Consider the following 18013-nt stretch of genomic DNA (forward strand, 5'->3'; position numbering starts at 1 on the left):
AAGATATGCCCATATATCGTGCAATATGCACCACCACAAGAACTAGCAAGGATGGCAATTCAACTATCACTCAATGAAATTCTTTTAGAAAGTGATGTTCAATGGTGAATCACGCCTTCTTAATTAGAGTACGTTATAGGCACATTATATCCAGATTCAGGGATTTTTCACTAGGCAGAGATAGCATAACTTAAAACACATAGGAAAACTACCAATATTTTGAGTCATCGCCTGCCTTTTAGACCAGGATAAACCAACATCCTTCTTGAAAATAAACATCAATAAATTCTATAGCACAGGTCTATCATCAAAATTCACTTGATTACAAGAATACATGAAAGAATTGATAATTGTAAACTGTTTACAAGAAAATCAATGCGTAACACTACACGTCTTTTTGTAAGTGGTATGTAACTTATACAACATCGGTGGTAGCTCGTATTTGTATTGCATGACAACTATACTGCTGTTGTCTACCTAATACTCCTCCATCAACATATCGTTCTCTCCAGATGAAACAATCCCGTGAAGCACAGAGGGATTGGCCAAATATTGGAGAGAAGAAAAGAGAAACAAGACTCTTTCTTCTTTATTTGTTCTGGATATTACACTGAATGGCCTTGTATTCTACACTCCCTGTAAATGCTCACCACAAAATGCGCTAGAAATGACCTGCAATAATAATTTTCTGGTAAGCAACTTGTATTTACAGAAGACAAAGGTCTAATAACAATAAAACAAGCACCATATCCAGGAACAGCGTTTTAGAGACCAACAAATACTAAGACATGCAGGATAAAGTTCTCACGTTAATCTGGTGGTACATGATGCATTGTTGCAAATCATTCGATATATAGTTGGAATCTGACAACGTCAACGACATTAGCTTAGCTTCTTGGTGTCTATATCTACATATCATAACATTGCTAACTGAAAATAGCACAACTTACTGTACTCTACCTCAGATTCGTAAACTACTTGATATAAACAGTTCTTTAATAAGTGTAAAATATAACAAATATTAGTGGCATCTGTTTGGTGATGAAATTATTGTGGCATCTGTTTGGTGATGAAATTATTCATTCTTCTTGATTAGTTCTTTTCATACATATCAAAATAAAAAGAGAGACAGGAAATGATAAACAATTCCATTAGATGACCAAGGTGCCAACCAAACTCTCCTAGTCTTCTTTTTATCCTCCCATATGTTTTCCACGAATAAGAAGTGCAACCAAGAGACACATCCATAAATCATAAAAACTTTGAACATGGTCTTCTTAATTTATGTGCATCTATGATAACAACTTGGAGCAGAAAGTATAGAAACATTAGCAGACATACAGTTCAAATAACTTCATCTTGGAAGAAGTGGCTGTCTTTCATCAGGTCCTACTCGATGACTAGCCTGAAAAAGAAATTAACATGAAATCCATCCAAGTCAAATAGGGAATACAGCGAAAACTCAGTATCTATAAATTTCTCATAAAAAGATCCATACCTCCTCATTTGCTCCTGCTGCCATATTTACAAAGGATGAATCTTTAGAGCTGAAAACAACACAAAAGGGAAGTATTAACAGATGCAGCTTTTAAACTTTGGGGTTGGGTAGGGTCAAGAGGAGGGGCGGGCGGAGGAAGTGAACATGCATCTCTATGATGTACACACCTAAAAACTTTAGCATTTGTTTCAGATCCATCTTTCAATAGATGGATTTGATTGTTATGGTTGGAAAATAGCAGGTGAAGCTTTAAGGCCAACTCATAGCAAGGAAGAAAGAAGAGTTGCACAGTTGAGGTCTCACGAAGTATTTACCAGCATAAAAAGAGAAGTTATTTAAATGTCTTTGTACATAGTATGGCCAATACCAATCATCACCTAATAGTAATTCAAGTATGCCTTGCTGTCTTAGTAAGTGAAGCTGCGAAGTATCTTGCAAAGTGAAGGACCTTATGCCAATAATAACTTGTAACTATTTTGTAAGTATCTTTCTAAGAAAAAGGTCATGCATTCATTATATCAAGCAACAAGGAGGTAACATTTGCAGAAATAGCAAAAAAAGAGTCAAAAGCAACCGTTCAGCTATGCAGAGAAATATAATTGTAACAGCTCAACCCGTTAGTGATATTGTCCGCCTAGGCCTAGACAAGCATGGCTTTAAAACTCGCCACTAGGATCGAAGGCATGCTTCCTTATATACCCAACATCCCTTCCGTGCTTTGCCGATGTGGGACTCTCCTAGCAGGGGTGTCACATACACCCCCTCTTACGGACTCAGCATCCTCGCTGAGGTTTGCTCCACCATATGGAATTTGCTTAGACTCAGCACAGAGGTTTTTCCCGCCTACCAGGGATTTGCCTAAGCTCAATTGAACTCTGACCCACCATCGACAAGGCTGACACAAGAGTGGCTCTGATACCATCTGTAACAGCCCCAGCCCGTTAGTGATATTGTCCACTCTGGGCCTAGATCAGCACGGCTTTAAAACGCGTCATTAGGGTCTAGGCATGCTTCCTTCTATACCCAGCATCCCTCCCGTGTTTTCCTGATATGGGATTCTCCAAGCAGGGTTGTCACATATCACACATTTTCTAAACTGGTTACATCTGAACTTTGACACTTCAAGACAAGATAATTCAATGATACGATATAAACTTAAACGACATGATAAAATGTCGCAGCACAGAGAAATTTTTGCAGCTGAATTACGTGCAGAACTACATTTGCTATAAGAAAAGATGGCTATAGTTGGATTATCATGTTAGTCATTCCACCAGACCTAAATATTTTCAACGGATGGACATACCGGGAGCAAGCCATCGCAATCCTGCTTTCTATCACATTCTCAGCATTTATAATAAACAAAAATAGAATACAGAAAGCATTATCCTAAGAACCAGTAGGTGGCAAGGAAAGATAACTTGGAGCTGACACATAATTTTGCATTACACATAATAAGTAAAGTAAATACCTATGGTTCTCCCGGACATCAATCAACTCCAATGTCCCGTTTGGTTGGTCATCTTTAACTTTTGAAAGAGGTGAAAAGAACTGAAGTATCAAAGTTATATGGTCAGTCCAACGAGAAAATGGGAAATATCAAAGGGACAACTCTCTCAATTTTAATACCTGGTGCATTGAGATGAAAACAACAGAAATCCCAAGAAGAAAGTTTACGGTCAGTGTATGACCAAACAACAAAGCAGATGCTATGCCTGTAAATATTGTTGCAACGGTCGAAGAATACTTCTTCAGAATCGTATCTGGTACAAACAAATTGTCTCATTCAGTAGACTACCATAACAACAACATACCCAGTAATGTCCCACAAGTGGGGATTCAGTAGAATACCATAATGGGAATTTTTTATTTTTTTTTGTTAAAAGTGTGATGGCTTACAGAGGAACACCAAGTGCAGACATATATTAACCCCATTAGGGGAGGATATGAAGAGCAAAAAAAAGGTGGAGCAAATCGAGTAAATAATCTCACCAGCATATTTGAAAAAAAAGGACGACAGAATTCCTTGCGCCGCATTGTTAACAATTAGAAGCATGGTTGCCTTTGAATGCCCCTCTAATATATCCAGGCTACCAGGACCTACAAATTCAGAAGAAACATTTCAGGCTGGAGGAATATTGTACAACAAAGGCCTTAATCTGAAGTAAGATCATTCTTTTGATTGGTAGTCTGAAGTAGGATCATCTTGATCCATGTTCTCATATGTTGCCACTTCAATCTCCTCTACGGAGAAGCTTTATAAAACAAGGGCAGAACTTTTGCACAGGTTACAAGCATAGAGGTATATGACTTATCAGAGTAGGTATATACACCTGATTACTTCCCTAACTATATTATATTTTACAATTAACAGATTTTTTTATTTTATTTTTTTGATGAGGGAACCCGCAGCCGCTACCCTTCGGGTGCGCACAGGGTAAACCCAGCTCCAGTGTAATAGCTCGCAAACCACACAGGAGAGATAACCCGCACTAGGCAAGCCCCGTGCGACGAGCTCGACCCAGAAGGCAAATCCCCTGCTGTCGTAGGCAGGGGGTTTCGAACCTGAGACCTCCATTATGAAAGCCCCTTGCTCAACCAACTGAGCCACCCTTGCGGGTTAACAGGTTTAGTATTATGATTTGTGATAAGAGGTAGTGATATGATTTTCCAACCACTAAATTAGGTTAGTAATATGATTTTCAACCACAACGACGTTACAGTAACACGATTTACACTATGAGAGAGTGATGTCATTTGCAATTTTGCAGGTTTTCTCATGGCGGTACATTCTAATCCAGGGCAGGTGTAATAATTTGGTATTCATAGCTGTAACAGTTTACTTAAAGATAAATCATGAAAGCAAGGAACTAGGAACTATAATGAGATCAAATAGCAAAGTAACAATGTAAGTCTTTTGACAAAGTGCAGTTTTGTTTAGTGGTTCTTATTTGCCTTGTCATGTACCATCTTTTGATTTATAGGAAACCCCTCAGAATCAACCCATTACCTTTAAATACGGCAATCCCAAGAATGGCTAGAAAGTTGAATATAGCACCATATCCGTACAGAAATAAGTTCTGCAAATTAAATAGTAACATGTCAGATGGCTCAGGAAGAGAGTACTGATAGAAGTCACGTCCGCCCTCTATGAAAGGAGAAATTAGCATAATCTCTGTTGCTAGAGACAAATCAGACATGCATCAACTGAAGTCCTATAATTGGACAACTGATGCTGCTGTAGGAAAAAGATCCCAGTAGAAGTCGGATTAGAAAATAAGGCAGGGCAAAAGCTTGCACAAAGAGTGAAACTGAAAGAAAACTGTTCTGCTATGTCCATCATACCAGAGAACTATTCTTCACGTGTAATTATAATTAAATTACAATGTTACATGTTTATCATACCAAAGACCCGTTCTTGATTTGGAATCTTAACTAAATTACTGTGTTACATCTTTCTTATTCCCTTGCCATCAAAAAAACATCTTTCTTATTCCCTGTACAAGGCATTCGAAGTCAGAGTTAACCATTGACAAATATTCTTAGACATTTTCTTAAATGCAAAGTCTCCAAAGAACCAAACATTGCAGTAAGCTGGCACTGATAAGTACCAAGTACAGGAATATAAAAATGATACATCCATTCAAAAGTAACAATTGTCCCGCGAAAGACAGCGGACGAAAATAATGAGCCAACCTAACCACAGAGCATTCTAATGATACAGAAATAAGAAAAATGATAATTAGCCATGAACTTACCTGGAGATATATGCTAGTGTCATATTGACTCTTCAAAGCATACTCATTGAATACTGAAGCCATAGAAGGCACAGTTACCTGTTTAAGAAACCCTCCTTTAGACAGTAATAAAAAAGTATCATAAATCCTGCCCAGGTGTTTACTAATGCCTAACAAAATAGAAGGGATAGTAGGTTCCTTAAATTACTTACAAAAATCAGTGTATATATGTATGCAATTGTGGTAACTGGAAGAGCCAAAGAAGTGGTGCCTTCAGGAAGGGATCGAAGTTGATTAATGCTAATCCCAATTAGCAGCAAAGCAAGAGCCTCCCACTGTAACAAAATAAGTCCTATTATATGGGTATACAACTTCTATCATCCTGCAAGAAGTTACACAGGATGCTTCGCTCTTTCCTGCCCCCACAATCAATATTGCACCACTAGCTTATTTTACTAGTTTGAAACAACAAACCTGAATTATGGAAAATCGCCGTTTCATAATAAATTTCAACAGCACTGCAATAACCAAAACCTGCACTTTGACAACAAAGAAATAAATATTAAAGAAAAGCTCTACCACAGCATAATATCCAAGAAAGATTCTGAAAGATATCATTTTGCTGGTATATAATAGTGGAACCGAGAAACTCATCAACTGATATGTAAAGTCTCAGGTATTGGAAAAAAATAACCACCTTAATAAACTTTTGGATTTAGGTAATGTTCACGGTAAGAGACAATTCAACAAAAAAGAGTAGTCCTTTTTTGATTCGGACAGAACTTTGGACATTCTAGAATAGATGCTGAAAATACTCTTTCATTAGATAAGCCAATAAAGGAATAGCAGAGTAGTTGGACTCCGACCCCCTGTGCATAACATTATTTTAGAGATAAAATTTATAACCACCTCAAAATTCCTAAAAGAACTTAAATATAGCTCTTTATGGCTGCTCCAAGCTTTTCCATGTTTACTGAAGGGACGAACGGAAAGATTAACATGATTATAACAAAAAAAATTACCAAAAGCACTCTTTTTTTTTTCTTTTTTTTTTTTTGGCCGAGAAATGGTATTATTAATGGCACCAAGGAGGTGCTGTCAAGGTACCAACAGAATATCCCTTCCTATTCGTAAAGGGACTCTGAGTTCTATCACTGCTTCAGCATCAATTACAAAATTCTGCTTACACCAAAAATGAAACAAAAGGAAACAGTTCATCTTGATCTTTTGAATAGAGTTTCCTTTATCTTAAACACCTCTTCCTTTTGATGACAAGGAACCCGCAGCCGCTACCCTTCGGGTGCGCACAGGGTAAACCCTGCTCTTGTGCAATAGCCCGCAAACCACACAGGAGAGATAACCTGCACTAGGCAAATCCCCTGCTGTCGTAGGCATCTCGAAACTCTTCTTTTTACCACTAACAAAAGGGTAAGACGCATGAAAATCTAGCAATGACGAGATATCTAGTTTTTCTCTAAAGACCAGTCAACAGTAGATACATTATCCATAAAATCAAAGGAAGCGGTAACCAACCATCTGCTAAAGACTGCAAGCTATTTACAAAGAGTACTTCACAGAATATCAGCTCAAATTGCTTGCAAGTTCAAAAATAAAATATTGCTTTGCACGGGCAGCCTCCATAATACAGATTAGATGGGAGCAATTTCAGTCCAGTCCTGAACCAAAATTTTGGAATATAATCTGGACAGATTTGGATCAAGAAACAATGGCAACAACAGTAACGCTTCAATAGGTCCCAATCTTTTCCCTTATTTTCTTTTGGTGCACCCATGTAGTTCTTGTTTGTATAGAGGATGGGGTGTCTTTTGGAGAGAACCATATTTTGTAGGTTTCTCCTTTTTGGGGTTACCTCTTGTATACGGATCAAAAAAAAAAAAAAAAAAAAAACAGTAACACTTCGATTCAAAATGTAGGAGATGGTGCAAAAGAAAGAAGAGGAACCAGAATCAATAAAGTAATTGAAGAATTCAGCAAAAAATCAGCAAGAACAATCAGATGATATATTGTAGAAGTGGTCAACTATAGCAGTTACCTTCAGATTGCTTAGCATCTTCACTGTTGCTGGGTTGAAATATAACTGTACAAAAATATTTGAGGGAAAATGTCAGAAAAAAGGAGAACTGTGGTAAAAAAATCCAGAGTTTATAGGCTGGTAGCTAGCTAGCTGTGACTTAAAGATTATATTAAACAGTGAAAAGATCGTAATAGTAGTAGAACAGTCAATCAAATATGTATACATGACTCAGGAGATTCAAATCCGAACATCAAATCAATTTCTATAGAGGTTCCTCAATAACTGTTAAAGCGAATGGGGACTATGGCAAAGAACCCATAAACCAATGTAGAGTTACGAAAAATGAATTTCTTTCTCCATTTACATCTTAGCCATGAGAGGAAAGAGTCAAGACATCACTTGTCTCCTACAGCACGATGAAATGGCATGTCTAGACATGCCCAGACTTTCATCCAGTAGGGCATCTAATGAAGGTAATTGGTTATTCAGCAGCCTCTCTTATTTAGAATTTTTAGTCGTGCCAAGGACAAAGCGACAGCCAGCAGGAAGTATTGTGCACAGAAACATTCTTGCAAAACCAACACAGTCCACTGAAGGCAGAGATAGAAATTTGTTACTGTGGTTGTTAACTGACGATCTCTGTGGAATCATCTTCTATGTACTGAATGCAATAGATGAAACTAGAAAATATTCAAAATATTCCAACTTTATAGCTATGTACAGTACAAGTAAAAACGCATAACCAAAATGTACCATGCTGGACGAAATAACAAAACAATAGGAATTGTCACTCAGAGAACTGACAAACACAGAAAGGCTCAACAAACAGTACCTGCATGATGAACTTTAGGTAGTTATTTATGGCATAGAGCAATGCTGGTACAGCAAGAAGCACATTGTTTCGTGCAGCCTGAAGAAAATATGAAATGGTCATGTAAAATTATCAAGTCATATTGAACAGTAAAATTATCCATGTAACAGAATGTTGCTGTTACATGGACATGATGAGCAATAAAATAGGTTTTAACCCACCCTGGGAAACTAGGAGCAGTTACAACACTCACATAAACGACATTTTACCTGTACAAATGTGGATATTGAAAGAAGTGGCTTTTCTCCAACCTTTTGATGCCTGGCCTGCAGAAACAATCCAACAAGAAACATGAATTGAGCTATCGAAAAGAAAATCTTATGAGTAAAACCAAAAAAAAAAAAAAATATAGTGTACCTGGATTAGAAGCATTATTATTGCAAAGACGACTTTTGTCGCCTCTGTCAAGAAGTTGACACTTACGGGACTAAACTTGAATTTTCCATCCACTTTTGACATAAATACTAAAACAGGCTGAAAAAGGAAATAGAATACTGAGTGAGACGTGTCTTTCTCATTTTTAAGCAGCAAATTTAATGCTTTGCTGATAGAAGCAAGTGCAAAAGATATGTAGTGACAGCTATAATTAACTATATTTAATAGAAAACCAACAGGTAGGATATTATCATTTGCATGCAGAAATTAAGAATTTTTCTTCTGAAAACTGAGAGGAAGATTAATAAACAGTTAGAACATCTGAAAAGGACCCCTACCTGTAAACCAACCAGCATACAATCTCCTACAACCAAAAGAACATTAAGAGCACGTTGCTTTGATGAAATCTTGCTTCTGTGTCGATCATATGCCCTTGAAATAGTTTTTACAGTTGGAGAAACCAACTTGGAATGACAGACAGCACATTCTGCCATGCCGTTCTTCATGAGTCAACTGCTAAGTATTTCAGCTCTAAGAAAATTCACCTAAATACAAGAAACAAACAATATAATAGATCAAAAATAAAAGAGCAAACAAAGTAAGGCAAGAGTAAGATAAAGTTCTGTTAGTGTACTTGTCAAATATAATTTTAAGTATCAGAATGATATAGCTCATATGCATCTCTTCAAGACTATTTCATATACCCCACAATCCGTTCAAACACATGAGGGGAAATACATGCACAGGTCATCCGGATCCTACATTTTCACAACCTGTTATCTAACTAGGGTCAACCCAAACCGCATATATTGCATTATCATTCATTCCCTAGACATACCCGTGTCTAGGGAATGTATCACTCATTCACTAAACTTGACGTATCAGTAGTAGTATGCACACACCTATAATGAACCATGTAACATAGACAGAGATAACCAAAACTATGAGAAAGAGTTATAACCAATAGAAAAGCTAATTGATGACACCAACAACACAATCTGCATACATACATAATATAGAAAAAGCAGTAACTTACTGAACAAAATGCACTTCAATTGTTACTGCAGCCGCAGGTGAATAAATGGTGACTTCGCTCCCTAGCATCAAAAACCAAATCACTTGTAACGCACGGATCTCACTATAAGAAAACCAAATCTTTTTTGCACTTCGAGTATTGAATTGGACACGGATCAAGCATTTAGATAAACAAAATGTAACACGTAAAGGTAATTCAAATAGATCTACATCCCAATCTTAATAAACAAATAAAGAAGAGACCTGCGAGAGAAGGTGGAGAAAACAGAATATTCCGGCCAGATCCAGACCGACTTGAGCTGAGAAAACTTAAGTAGTGATTGGAATTAGGAAAATCGAATTCTGAAAGACTAGTGTTTTAAGATGCGCGGAATATGCAGGTAGGGAGTTGGAAAAGGCCTATGCATTTTATTTCTATTTTAATATTGAATAAAATAAAGTGAGCCACACCCACATTCATTCATTTGGTGTGTAACTTTGCTTCAATAGTAAAACATCATAACTAACAGGTGTGAAGTTCTTGTCACATAGTAGGTCTTCCAGAATGTGACTAAGCTTATGTATGTAACATGGGTGAAATTCATTTTCAAAGTCTTCTCCAACCCCCCCCAACAAACATTCATTCTTTCCCCTCGTTGCTTTTAGCCCGAATTCATCCATCAAAGTAAATAATAATCACTAGTTTTTTCAATTTTATTATTATCATTCTAAAAATTTGTAACCAAAGCGAACCACCTTTGAAAAGCTACCTAGTTTTAATTAACTATGCAATTAAAAAAAATAGTATCTAATTCAACTAAGCTGAATAATGTAGTAATAATTCAAGTGGATTAAGCCTAGCAACTTCCGTTGTGTTTAACAATTCAATATCATAAAAAAGGCCTTTTATTTTTTTAAATTTGATATGATATTAGTATGATGACGGGGGAAGCAAAACAAAACGGTGTTGAAAGACTCGAGGATACCACTTATGTGAATTGCAACTTTAATGAGAAGTCACTCTTCTGAAAAAATGCAAAGCAACTTCTTCAAGTAAAACAAACTACCTTTATCTTGCAAATCTTGTAATTTACGGAACTCAATAACTCAATGTATCGTCGTACAATAATAATGTATTTATAATATGATTATTAACACATATAATCATACTTAGGGCCAGAGAAAAAAGATGACCAAGCATTATTATTCTGGTATAATTTTAAATGCCAAAGTAATCTTGTGCAAGACCAATATATTTACAACTAGCCATATATCGCACGGGCCGAACATGTTTATTCACTTTAATTAGCCTGTCTTTAAGGTTTGTATTTTGTTATTAAAAACTTAATATTAATTTACAATAGGAGTTTATATTACACAGGTTTTTGACTGGGCAAGGGATTGGAGTTTATATTACACAGGTTTAATAACTACCCCTAGTGTGAAGTAGTTTTTTGGGGTTCCCCGAAAGGGAAACCTCTCTCCTTCTTCAAACCATGTAAGTTTATTTACTATGTTTTCTGTACTAATCTTCCTATTATGTAAATTATTTTGTGATTATTATGTTTAAGTAATTACTTCCTTATCATCATGAATTTTTTATTCTTAGTATATGGTTATTCTCTTAACTTCTTAATAACCTCGATGGATTAACCTGTAAATTCCTAGGTTTTAAAAAGGCCGTTTTAATGTCCAAATGATAAAGGACGATGTTGGTCGTGGTTACCGGGGTGTGGTTAAAGAAGACTGTTATTAAGAACAAAGGTTAAGAGAAAGAGATGAATAGTATAACAAAATTCGTGACTGGACAAAGTCCAAATTAAGATAAAAAATATATATAAAAAATAAAAATTACTGTTCATTTTTTACTGTTCAAAAAAAAAAGTTTTAATTGATATTGTTGGAAAATCTGTATGTCTCGGTCTACATCTATTACCTCACTTAACTGTTGGTTGTTTTCCTCTAGTGTTCTTCTACTTAAGATTCTTGATAAGAAATTATTACTTATTCTATTATCTGAAAAACTTACTCTTGGTCTTTGTTGCCTTTCTGATCCTCCTTCGTTTCTTGATCTAATTGGAAGAAGGTCCATTTTTGTGCTTATCTAGTTATTTTGACTTTTTCTTTTTGAGGTGTTATTTCTACCTTTTTTAATTGGTCTATTAATTCTTCAACTTCTTTATTTTTAGAGGTCTCTTTATTTTTCTCTTTTTGTTGTTCACTTAACAACCAAACGCGCTCACTTATTAATTCTAACCTTGGTACTATTATTTCGATTTTCTTTATTATTTCTAATATTAATGAAATTATAGTAATATTTTGTTGTAGTGTTATTTTATCCGATTTAGCGTTAGGTATATAATCTTTAGTTCCTTATTAACCTGTAAATTCCTAGGTTTTAAAAAGGCCGTTTTAATGTCCAAATGATAAAGGACGATGTTGGCCATGGTTACCGGGGTGTGGTTAAAGAAGACTGTTATAAGAACAAAGGTTAAGAGAAAGAGATGAATAGTATAACAAAATTTGTGACTGGACAAAGTCCAGATTAAGATAAAAAAAAAATATATATATATATAATAAAAAATTACTGTTCATTTTTTACTGTTCAAAAAAAAATTATATATATATATATATACACACGTGGGAAAAATCGTGAGACCATACTACCCACACATGCGTATCTACGAGCCTCTACTAGAGTACTAGACATATGGACGGGACAGGACCCCGTCATGCCCAAAACATATATATACACAAAAGAATAAATCAATGGCACCTCCGGAACAATGGAGTGCTCTCAAGTCTGCTAGTTGCTCCTACGAGTCTGGATCACCTCCCTGTTTACCTGTGGGCATGAACACAGCGTCCAAAGAAAACGGACGTCAGTACGAACATTGTACTGAGTATGTAAGGCATGAATGAAATGAATATAATAAAGAAATCATAAGACATAAGATGAAGATATAGCCTGCTTAGCCTTTCAGACTGGATGCATTTCATACATATATCATATATAATAGTATTACATATATCATCATAGCACATACATCCCCATATCATGTATACCATTATCGTCAACCCGCGTCTGGGTAACCATCATATGCCGCCCACTAGTGGTGTCATGCCCGGCCCTCTAGGCTCGGTGTAAATATAGCAGCCCGCCTTAGCGGTGACATGCCCGGCCATCTAGGCACGGTGGAATCGTATGCAGCCCGCCTTCGCGGTGACATACCCGGCCAATTAGGCACGGTGGGATCGTATCGTCATATAGTCAACATAAACTTATCATTATCATACATCTCATAGGCATATCATAACCTTATCATAAACTTAGCATCATCATACATTCATCATTAAACATACATTAAAGCTTGAAGGTAACCATGGCTATGCCGGGGTGACATGAGGTCGTGAACCCCCGACTACGTTATGGAGTGATCATAATCGTCATATCTCACCTTGAAGGGACTAACATTTTAAGGTGAGTGTACACAAGGAAAAGCATCAATGGAACTATACTTAGGATCATTAACCTCATGGACATCGTACCTCACTTTAAGATTCTTTGTACTTAAACTCATCATCATCATTATCATGCTCGTATCGTATCTCTTTTCTTTAGCTTATACATATATGGCTCGTTACAGTCATGGACTCATAGTTTCTTTTATTTAGGAAGATCATGGAGGAATAGGAGGAGTCATGCCATAGAAGGAAAGGATTAACCTTACATACCTCTTTCGTTTAGCTATTCTATCGTTTGATCGTTCTCCTTCGATGCTCGCGTTTCTACCTTCAAAAGAGTTCGTATTAACATTAGCTGATCGATTACATGAACATGCTCAACTAAAGCTAGAGAAAATTAGGTAGCATTTTCTTTGTTTACACAACTTTCCCCATATTCCATATCAACTCCCAAACGCCTATAACAACATTCACAATATTATAAGCCACAATCATCATTCATCTACATTATCCACATTTCACAATTTCACTTCAATTTCTCCATAATCATGGTCATAGTTCACTATTACGTTTTCTCACATATAATGCTTATCCCATGTTCTAAATGTCATTTATAACATACTTACAATCACAACATATCAATATTCATGACCCATTCCAAACTACTATTCAAAATCTCATTATTCTCATCTTTGTGACCCATTTTCTATCTCCTTCCATAATCTAAGTATTTCAACCTCTCATTACCTTAAACAACATGGAAAGATCATAAAACTTACCTTAGATAGTGTAGGAATAAGCCTTGAGCGGAAATACTCCTCTTACACCAAAACTCTAGTTCACTTCCATTGGAATTTCTTGGCTTGGATAAACTTCAATAAGTTTCATACACTTGATTTTGTTGGTTTGATGAAGCTGATCACAAATCTCTCTTGAGTTCTTGTGGATGAAGAGTGGAGAGCTCTCTAGAATGTTCTTGAAGTGTGGAAAGGAGAAATGAAATGAATTAAATGGGATGGGGTCCTTTTATTAATTTTAGAAGTTGTCCCGACCAGATTCTACGGACCAACATACTAGCCATATGTATGGCCGTAGATCTAGTCCAGTGAAAGACCCATTCTGGTCATCACATATGGCCTAACATACGGCCAGTATGTTGGGCCGTAGAATGCCCAGTCTTTCCGAACTCTTTCTCGTCGACTCGTTTGATCTCCAATCCTTATGGAACCTTCTTAACACTTGTTTAACACTTCATTAACAATCTAAGGGACATTATAACCCTTCTCCAAGGCATCGTTAAGCCATCATTAACTCATTACTCGTAAATCGTCTTCCGATACATAGCATATACCTTGCCTTTCTTGGCAACTTCCGTCTCCTACCTCGAATGTCTTTGAAATCTCATTTAAAATCATCAAATGTTATTTCTTACTTACCAAGACATCGTATACTTCGTTCCCTTCGTATTCTATTCACTGTATGTTAACGGGAAATTTTCCGAGGTGTAACAATATCCATCTCAATCAATTAACTGTTCAAATCCAAACATAAGAACCATTGTTGTATATATTGGATTTTTTAAAAAGCAAAACTAATAAAATATTTTTATTAAATTAATTAAAAAATATGACAAAATAAATGTGTCGGATAATTAAAATTGAAGTGCATATGTCTATGGAATAAATATTAAGTATTATGACATATTAGAAATGCGATATGTTATATCGTAAATCACCAAATTTTAATTCCGAAATGAAAATATAAAGTAATACATTTTATAAATGTAAAGAAACAATAATCAGAGAATGCAAAGGAGAGTAAGATAAGTAAAGTATTGACAAAGAAGGAAAACCCGTTTTCCTTCTTTCTTAATACTTTAAACGTAAAAAGAGGACGAACAATAGCAATGCAAAAATTGTACCAAAAGTTATATAAATTGCACACTTTAACCAACTACCCTTTTATCCCACTTAGACATTTGTCATAGTCTCTCTCCAATAGACTATTTTCAAGAATATTTATTATAAAGGGTTAATTTTATTTTGGTTTTATAAATGAACAAGTAATTTGGACACACACATATTATATTTTTCAAGAACACGAAAAGTCAAGAGTGTACAGAGGAAATAAATGTGTCGGAGAATTACAATTGAAGTGCATATGTCTATCTAATAAATATTAAGTACTATGACATATTAGAAATGTCCACGTGAGATTAAAAAATAGTTGGGTAAAGTGTATAAATTATATGGCTTATGGTACAAGCATTCATTGCGTGTACAATTTGTTAAGCTTTTGGTACAAGTTTGGGCAGCTGTGTTTGTACCCCCAAGCCACTTATATATATTAGAAATATGAGAAGAAAATAAATATTCAGTAAAAACGTGAAAAGTCAAAAGTGAACAAATAAAAGTGCACGGAGGAAATAAATGTGTCGGAGAATTAAAATAGAAGTTCACACATGTATACATGAGAAGAGAATAAATATTCAGTATTATGGCATATATCCACATGAGATTTATTAATTCTTAAAGAATGAGAAAAGTCAAAAGTGAACATATTAAAGTGCACGGACGAAATAAATTTGTGTAGGAGAATTAAAATTGAACTGCATATGTCTATACATGAGAAGAGAATAAATATTCAGCTAGAATACGAAAAGTCAAAAGTGAACAAGTAAAAGTGCGCGGAGGAAATAAATATGTCGGAGAATTAAATTTGAAGTGCATATGTCTATGCATTAGAAGGGAATAAATATTAAGTATTATGACATATGTCTACATGGGATATAAAAATAGTTTGATAAAGTGTACAAGTTATATAGCTCATGGTACAGGCATTCATTGCGTGTACAATTTGTGAAGCTCATTGTACAAGTGGGGGCAGCTGTGTTCGTACTCCTACCGCACTTATATATAATGAAAATATGGTTATTAGGACAAAATAAATCAAAGTCAACCTAGAGATAAGTATGGCCATGTAGCTCTGAGCGAGCAATCTATTAAGATGCTATTGAAGGTTTAATTAAAATGGATCAAAATGGGGGTTTGGCAAAATGAGTAACTCGCCGAATCATGCAATGAAAATTTGTATTATTTATCTATGGGAAAATCACATAATAATACCACTTGAAGTTAAATATTATAAATTATATTAATACTTTTCCTTATTTACAAAATATACAATTTTAATTACTACATATACCAGATTGTAGTTTAATGTGTTGTGCCTTGATTTTAGGCTTTTAATAAGGAAAGAATCTGCATTTAAAATTTTTGACTTTATTGTAAGATACGATCAGTTTTTACACTTATCAAAAAGATACTCTCTCATACGATCAGTTTTTCACATTTATCAAAAAGGTCTTTTTTGTCTCTCTCTCTCTCACACACAAACTCCCTCTCAAACTCCCTCTCTTCCATTTTATATTGTGTTTTAAAAAAAAATAAAAAATCAAAACTCCATTGTTTCCTAGTAAATATCGATTTCAACTTCCAGATGTAAAATTATACACTTTTTTCGTTGTTTCTTTGATGTTATCAAATCTTCTACAACTCACATTGTTTTTGTTTTGTTTATTCGTCTTTCTTGTTTGAATCTCATAGTAAAAAGCTTCAAATGGGGACTTCAACTCCTAAAATCAATCGGCTTTTTGCTTCTTCCAGCCCGAAGATTGGTCCGGATCCATCTTTCGACTTGCATGCATTCACTCAATCTCCTGTTAAGGAAGATGGAAAACAACATATTGTTACCCCCAAGGTAGTTCAACAAAAAATGGTTACACGAAGCAAAGGCAAACGGAAGGGGAAAGAAATTTCGCTTGGAATGTCAAACGAAATCGCTTCTGATTCTGATTTTGAAGATGCAATCGCTTCTCTTTCTTCTAAGAAAAATAAGGTTGACAGTGGTAAAACATCTAATCCGAAGAAAGAAAATGAGTTTCATATTGTTTTACAAAAAGATGTTAAAAAAGGTCAAACATCAAAGAGAAACCGTGCAAAACCGAAATTGAAGGTAAAAAGCAAGTATTTATTACTTTAATTGTTGTTTATGTTCAAATTAACTGGTATGAAATTTGGATAGAAATGGTATGTATCATGTTTATATTTGGGTTTTATTATTGGTGTATGAATGTTGTATAATTTAGGTATTTTTATTGTATATAAACCTGAGCCATATATGGTAGACATAATTTTGTTATATTTTTTGAGTTTATTGTTCATCTGCGGCTAATACATACACTTTTTATACACCAATAATACATTCACTGTTATAAGCTTAAAATACATATATTGTACTAAGCTTAAAATACATATACTTTAATTGTTGTTTGTGGGCAAAATAATTGGTATGAATTGTGTATAGTAAACGGTATGTTTCATTTTTAAACTTGGTTTTTATTATTTGTGTGTCAATGTTGTATAATATAGGTATTTTTTTTTGTATATATACTTGAGCCATATATAACAAACATAATTTTTATATATTTTCAGTATTTGTTCTCTTGTGGTAATACATATTCTTGTCATACACATTTATAATACATTCACTGTTGTAATCTTTAAATAAATATAAAGTTCTAAGCTTAATTGTGTATTATTAAATTGTTTTCTTGGAAAGTTATGCATCGATATTCTTAATTCTGAGTCGAATAACATGCCTATGAAACGGAATAAATGCCACTATTTTAAGACCTTTTCAGTGTATCAGATTTTCTCATAGTTTCGAGTTTGTTTAGTAATTTGTTATTTATTATATATTTAGGTAAAGAAGGTTCAAACCAGATTTTGTACTTACACCAACAACAAAGCTATTGAGCATATAAAGTTGCGATTAAAGTCTAAGAAGCAATTGCAGATGTTTAGGGAGTCCCCATTTGGTCATTTTCTTGATTTACCGAATATCAAGGTTCACCCACAACTCATTCGCAGCTTGATGTATGCGGAGACTGATAATGATAGAGATGATGTGTTTATCATCAAGTTGAATGGAGAAGAGCTCTACTTTGGGATAAGAGA

The 18013-nt window shown here is 35.0% G+C and overlaps 1 protein-coding gene across 2 annotated transcripts; it reads right to left on the bottom strand.

Annotated features, from left to right (window-relative positions):
* Positions 1-249: 249 nt before the first annotated feature.
* Positions 250-10059, bottom strand: LOC132610131 (CMP-sialic acid transporter 3). 2 transcript variants are annotated; one of them, XM_060324407.1, is made up of 17 exons: positions 9795-10058; positions 9553-9613; positions 8855-9061; positions 8499-8615; positions 8351-8407; positions 8103-8180; positions 7289-7333; positions 5710-5769; positions 5448-5570; positions 5257-5334; positions 4509-4578; positions 3491-3598; positions 3128-3261; positions 2970-3049; positions 1499-1547; positions 1342-1405; positions 250-672 (listed from the first exon to the last, which is right to left on the bottom strand). In XM_060324407.1, exons 3-16 carry the CDS (start codon positions 9020-9022, stop codon positions 1355-1357), a joined length of 1218 nt encoding a protein of 405 aa, XP_060180390.1. In that variant the 5' UTR covers positions 9023-9061; positions 9553-9613; positions 9795-10058; the 3' UTR covers positions 250-672; positions 1342-1354. The 2 variants fall into 2 exon arrangements, with proteins under 2 accessions (XP_060180390.1, XP_060180392.1); XM_060324409.1 differs by lacking the exon at positions 9553-9613 and having other exon boundaries at positions 9795-10059.
* Positions 10060-18013: the final 7954 nt, after the last annotated feature.

The sequence above is a fragment of the Lycium barbarum genome, chromosome 9 (genome assembly GCF_019175385.1).
Source record: "Lycium barbarum isolate Lr01 chromosome 9, ASM1917538v2, whole genome shotgun sequence".
NCBI lineage: Eukaryota > Viridiplantae > Streptophyta > Magnoliopsida > Solanales > Solanaceae > Lycium > Lycium barbarum.

What these genes read in the sequence shown, in the direction of transcription:
- LOC132610131 (XM_060324409.1), bottom strand. Translation starts at nt 9,022, where the DNA reads ATGAAGAACGGCATGGCAGAATGTGCTGTCTGTCATTCCAAGTTGGTT. An exon ending in TAATAATGCTTCTAATCCAG is followed by an intron (nt 8,408 to 8,498) that starts GTACACTATATT and finishes TTGTTTCTGCAG; the next exon opens with GCCAGGCATCAAAAGGTTGG. An exon ending in GGCGATTTTCCATAATTCAG is followed by an intron (nt 5,571 to 5,709) that starts GTTTGTTGTTTC and finishes ATTTTGTTACAG; the next exon opens with TGGGAGGCTCTTGCTTTGCT.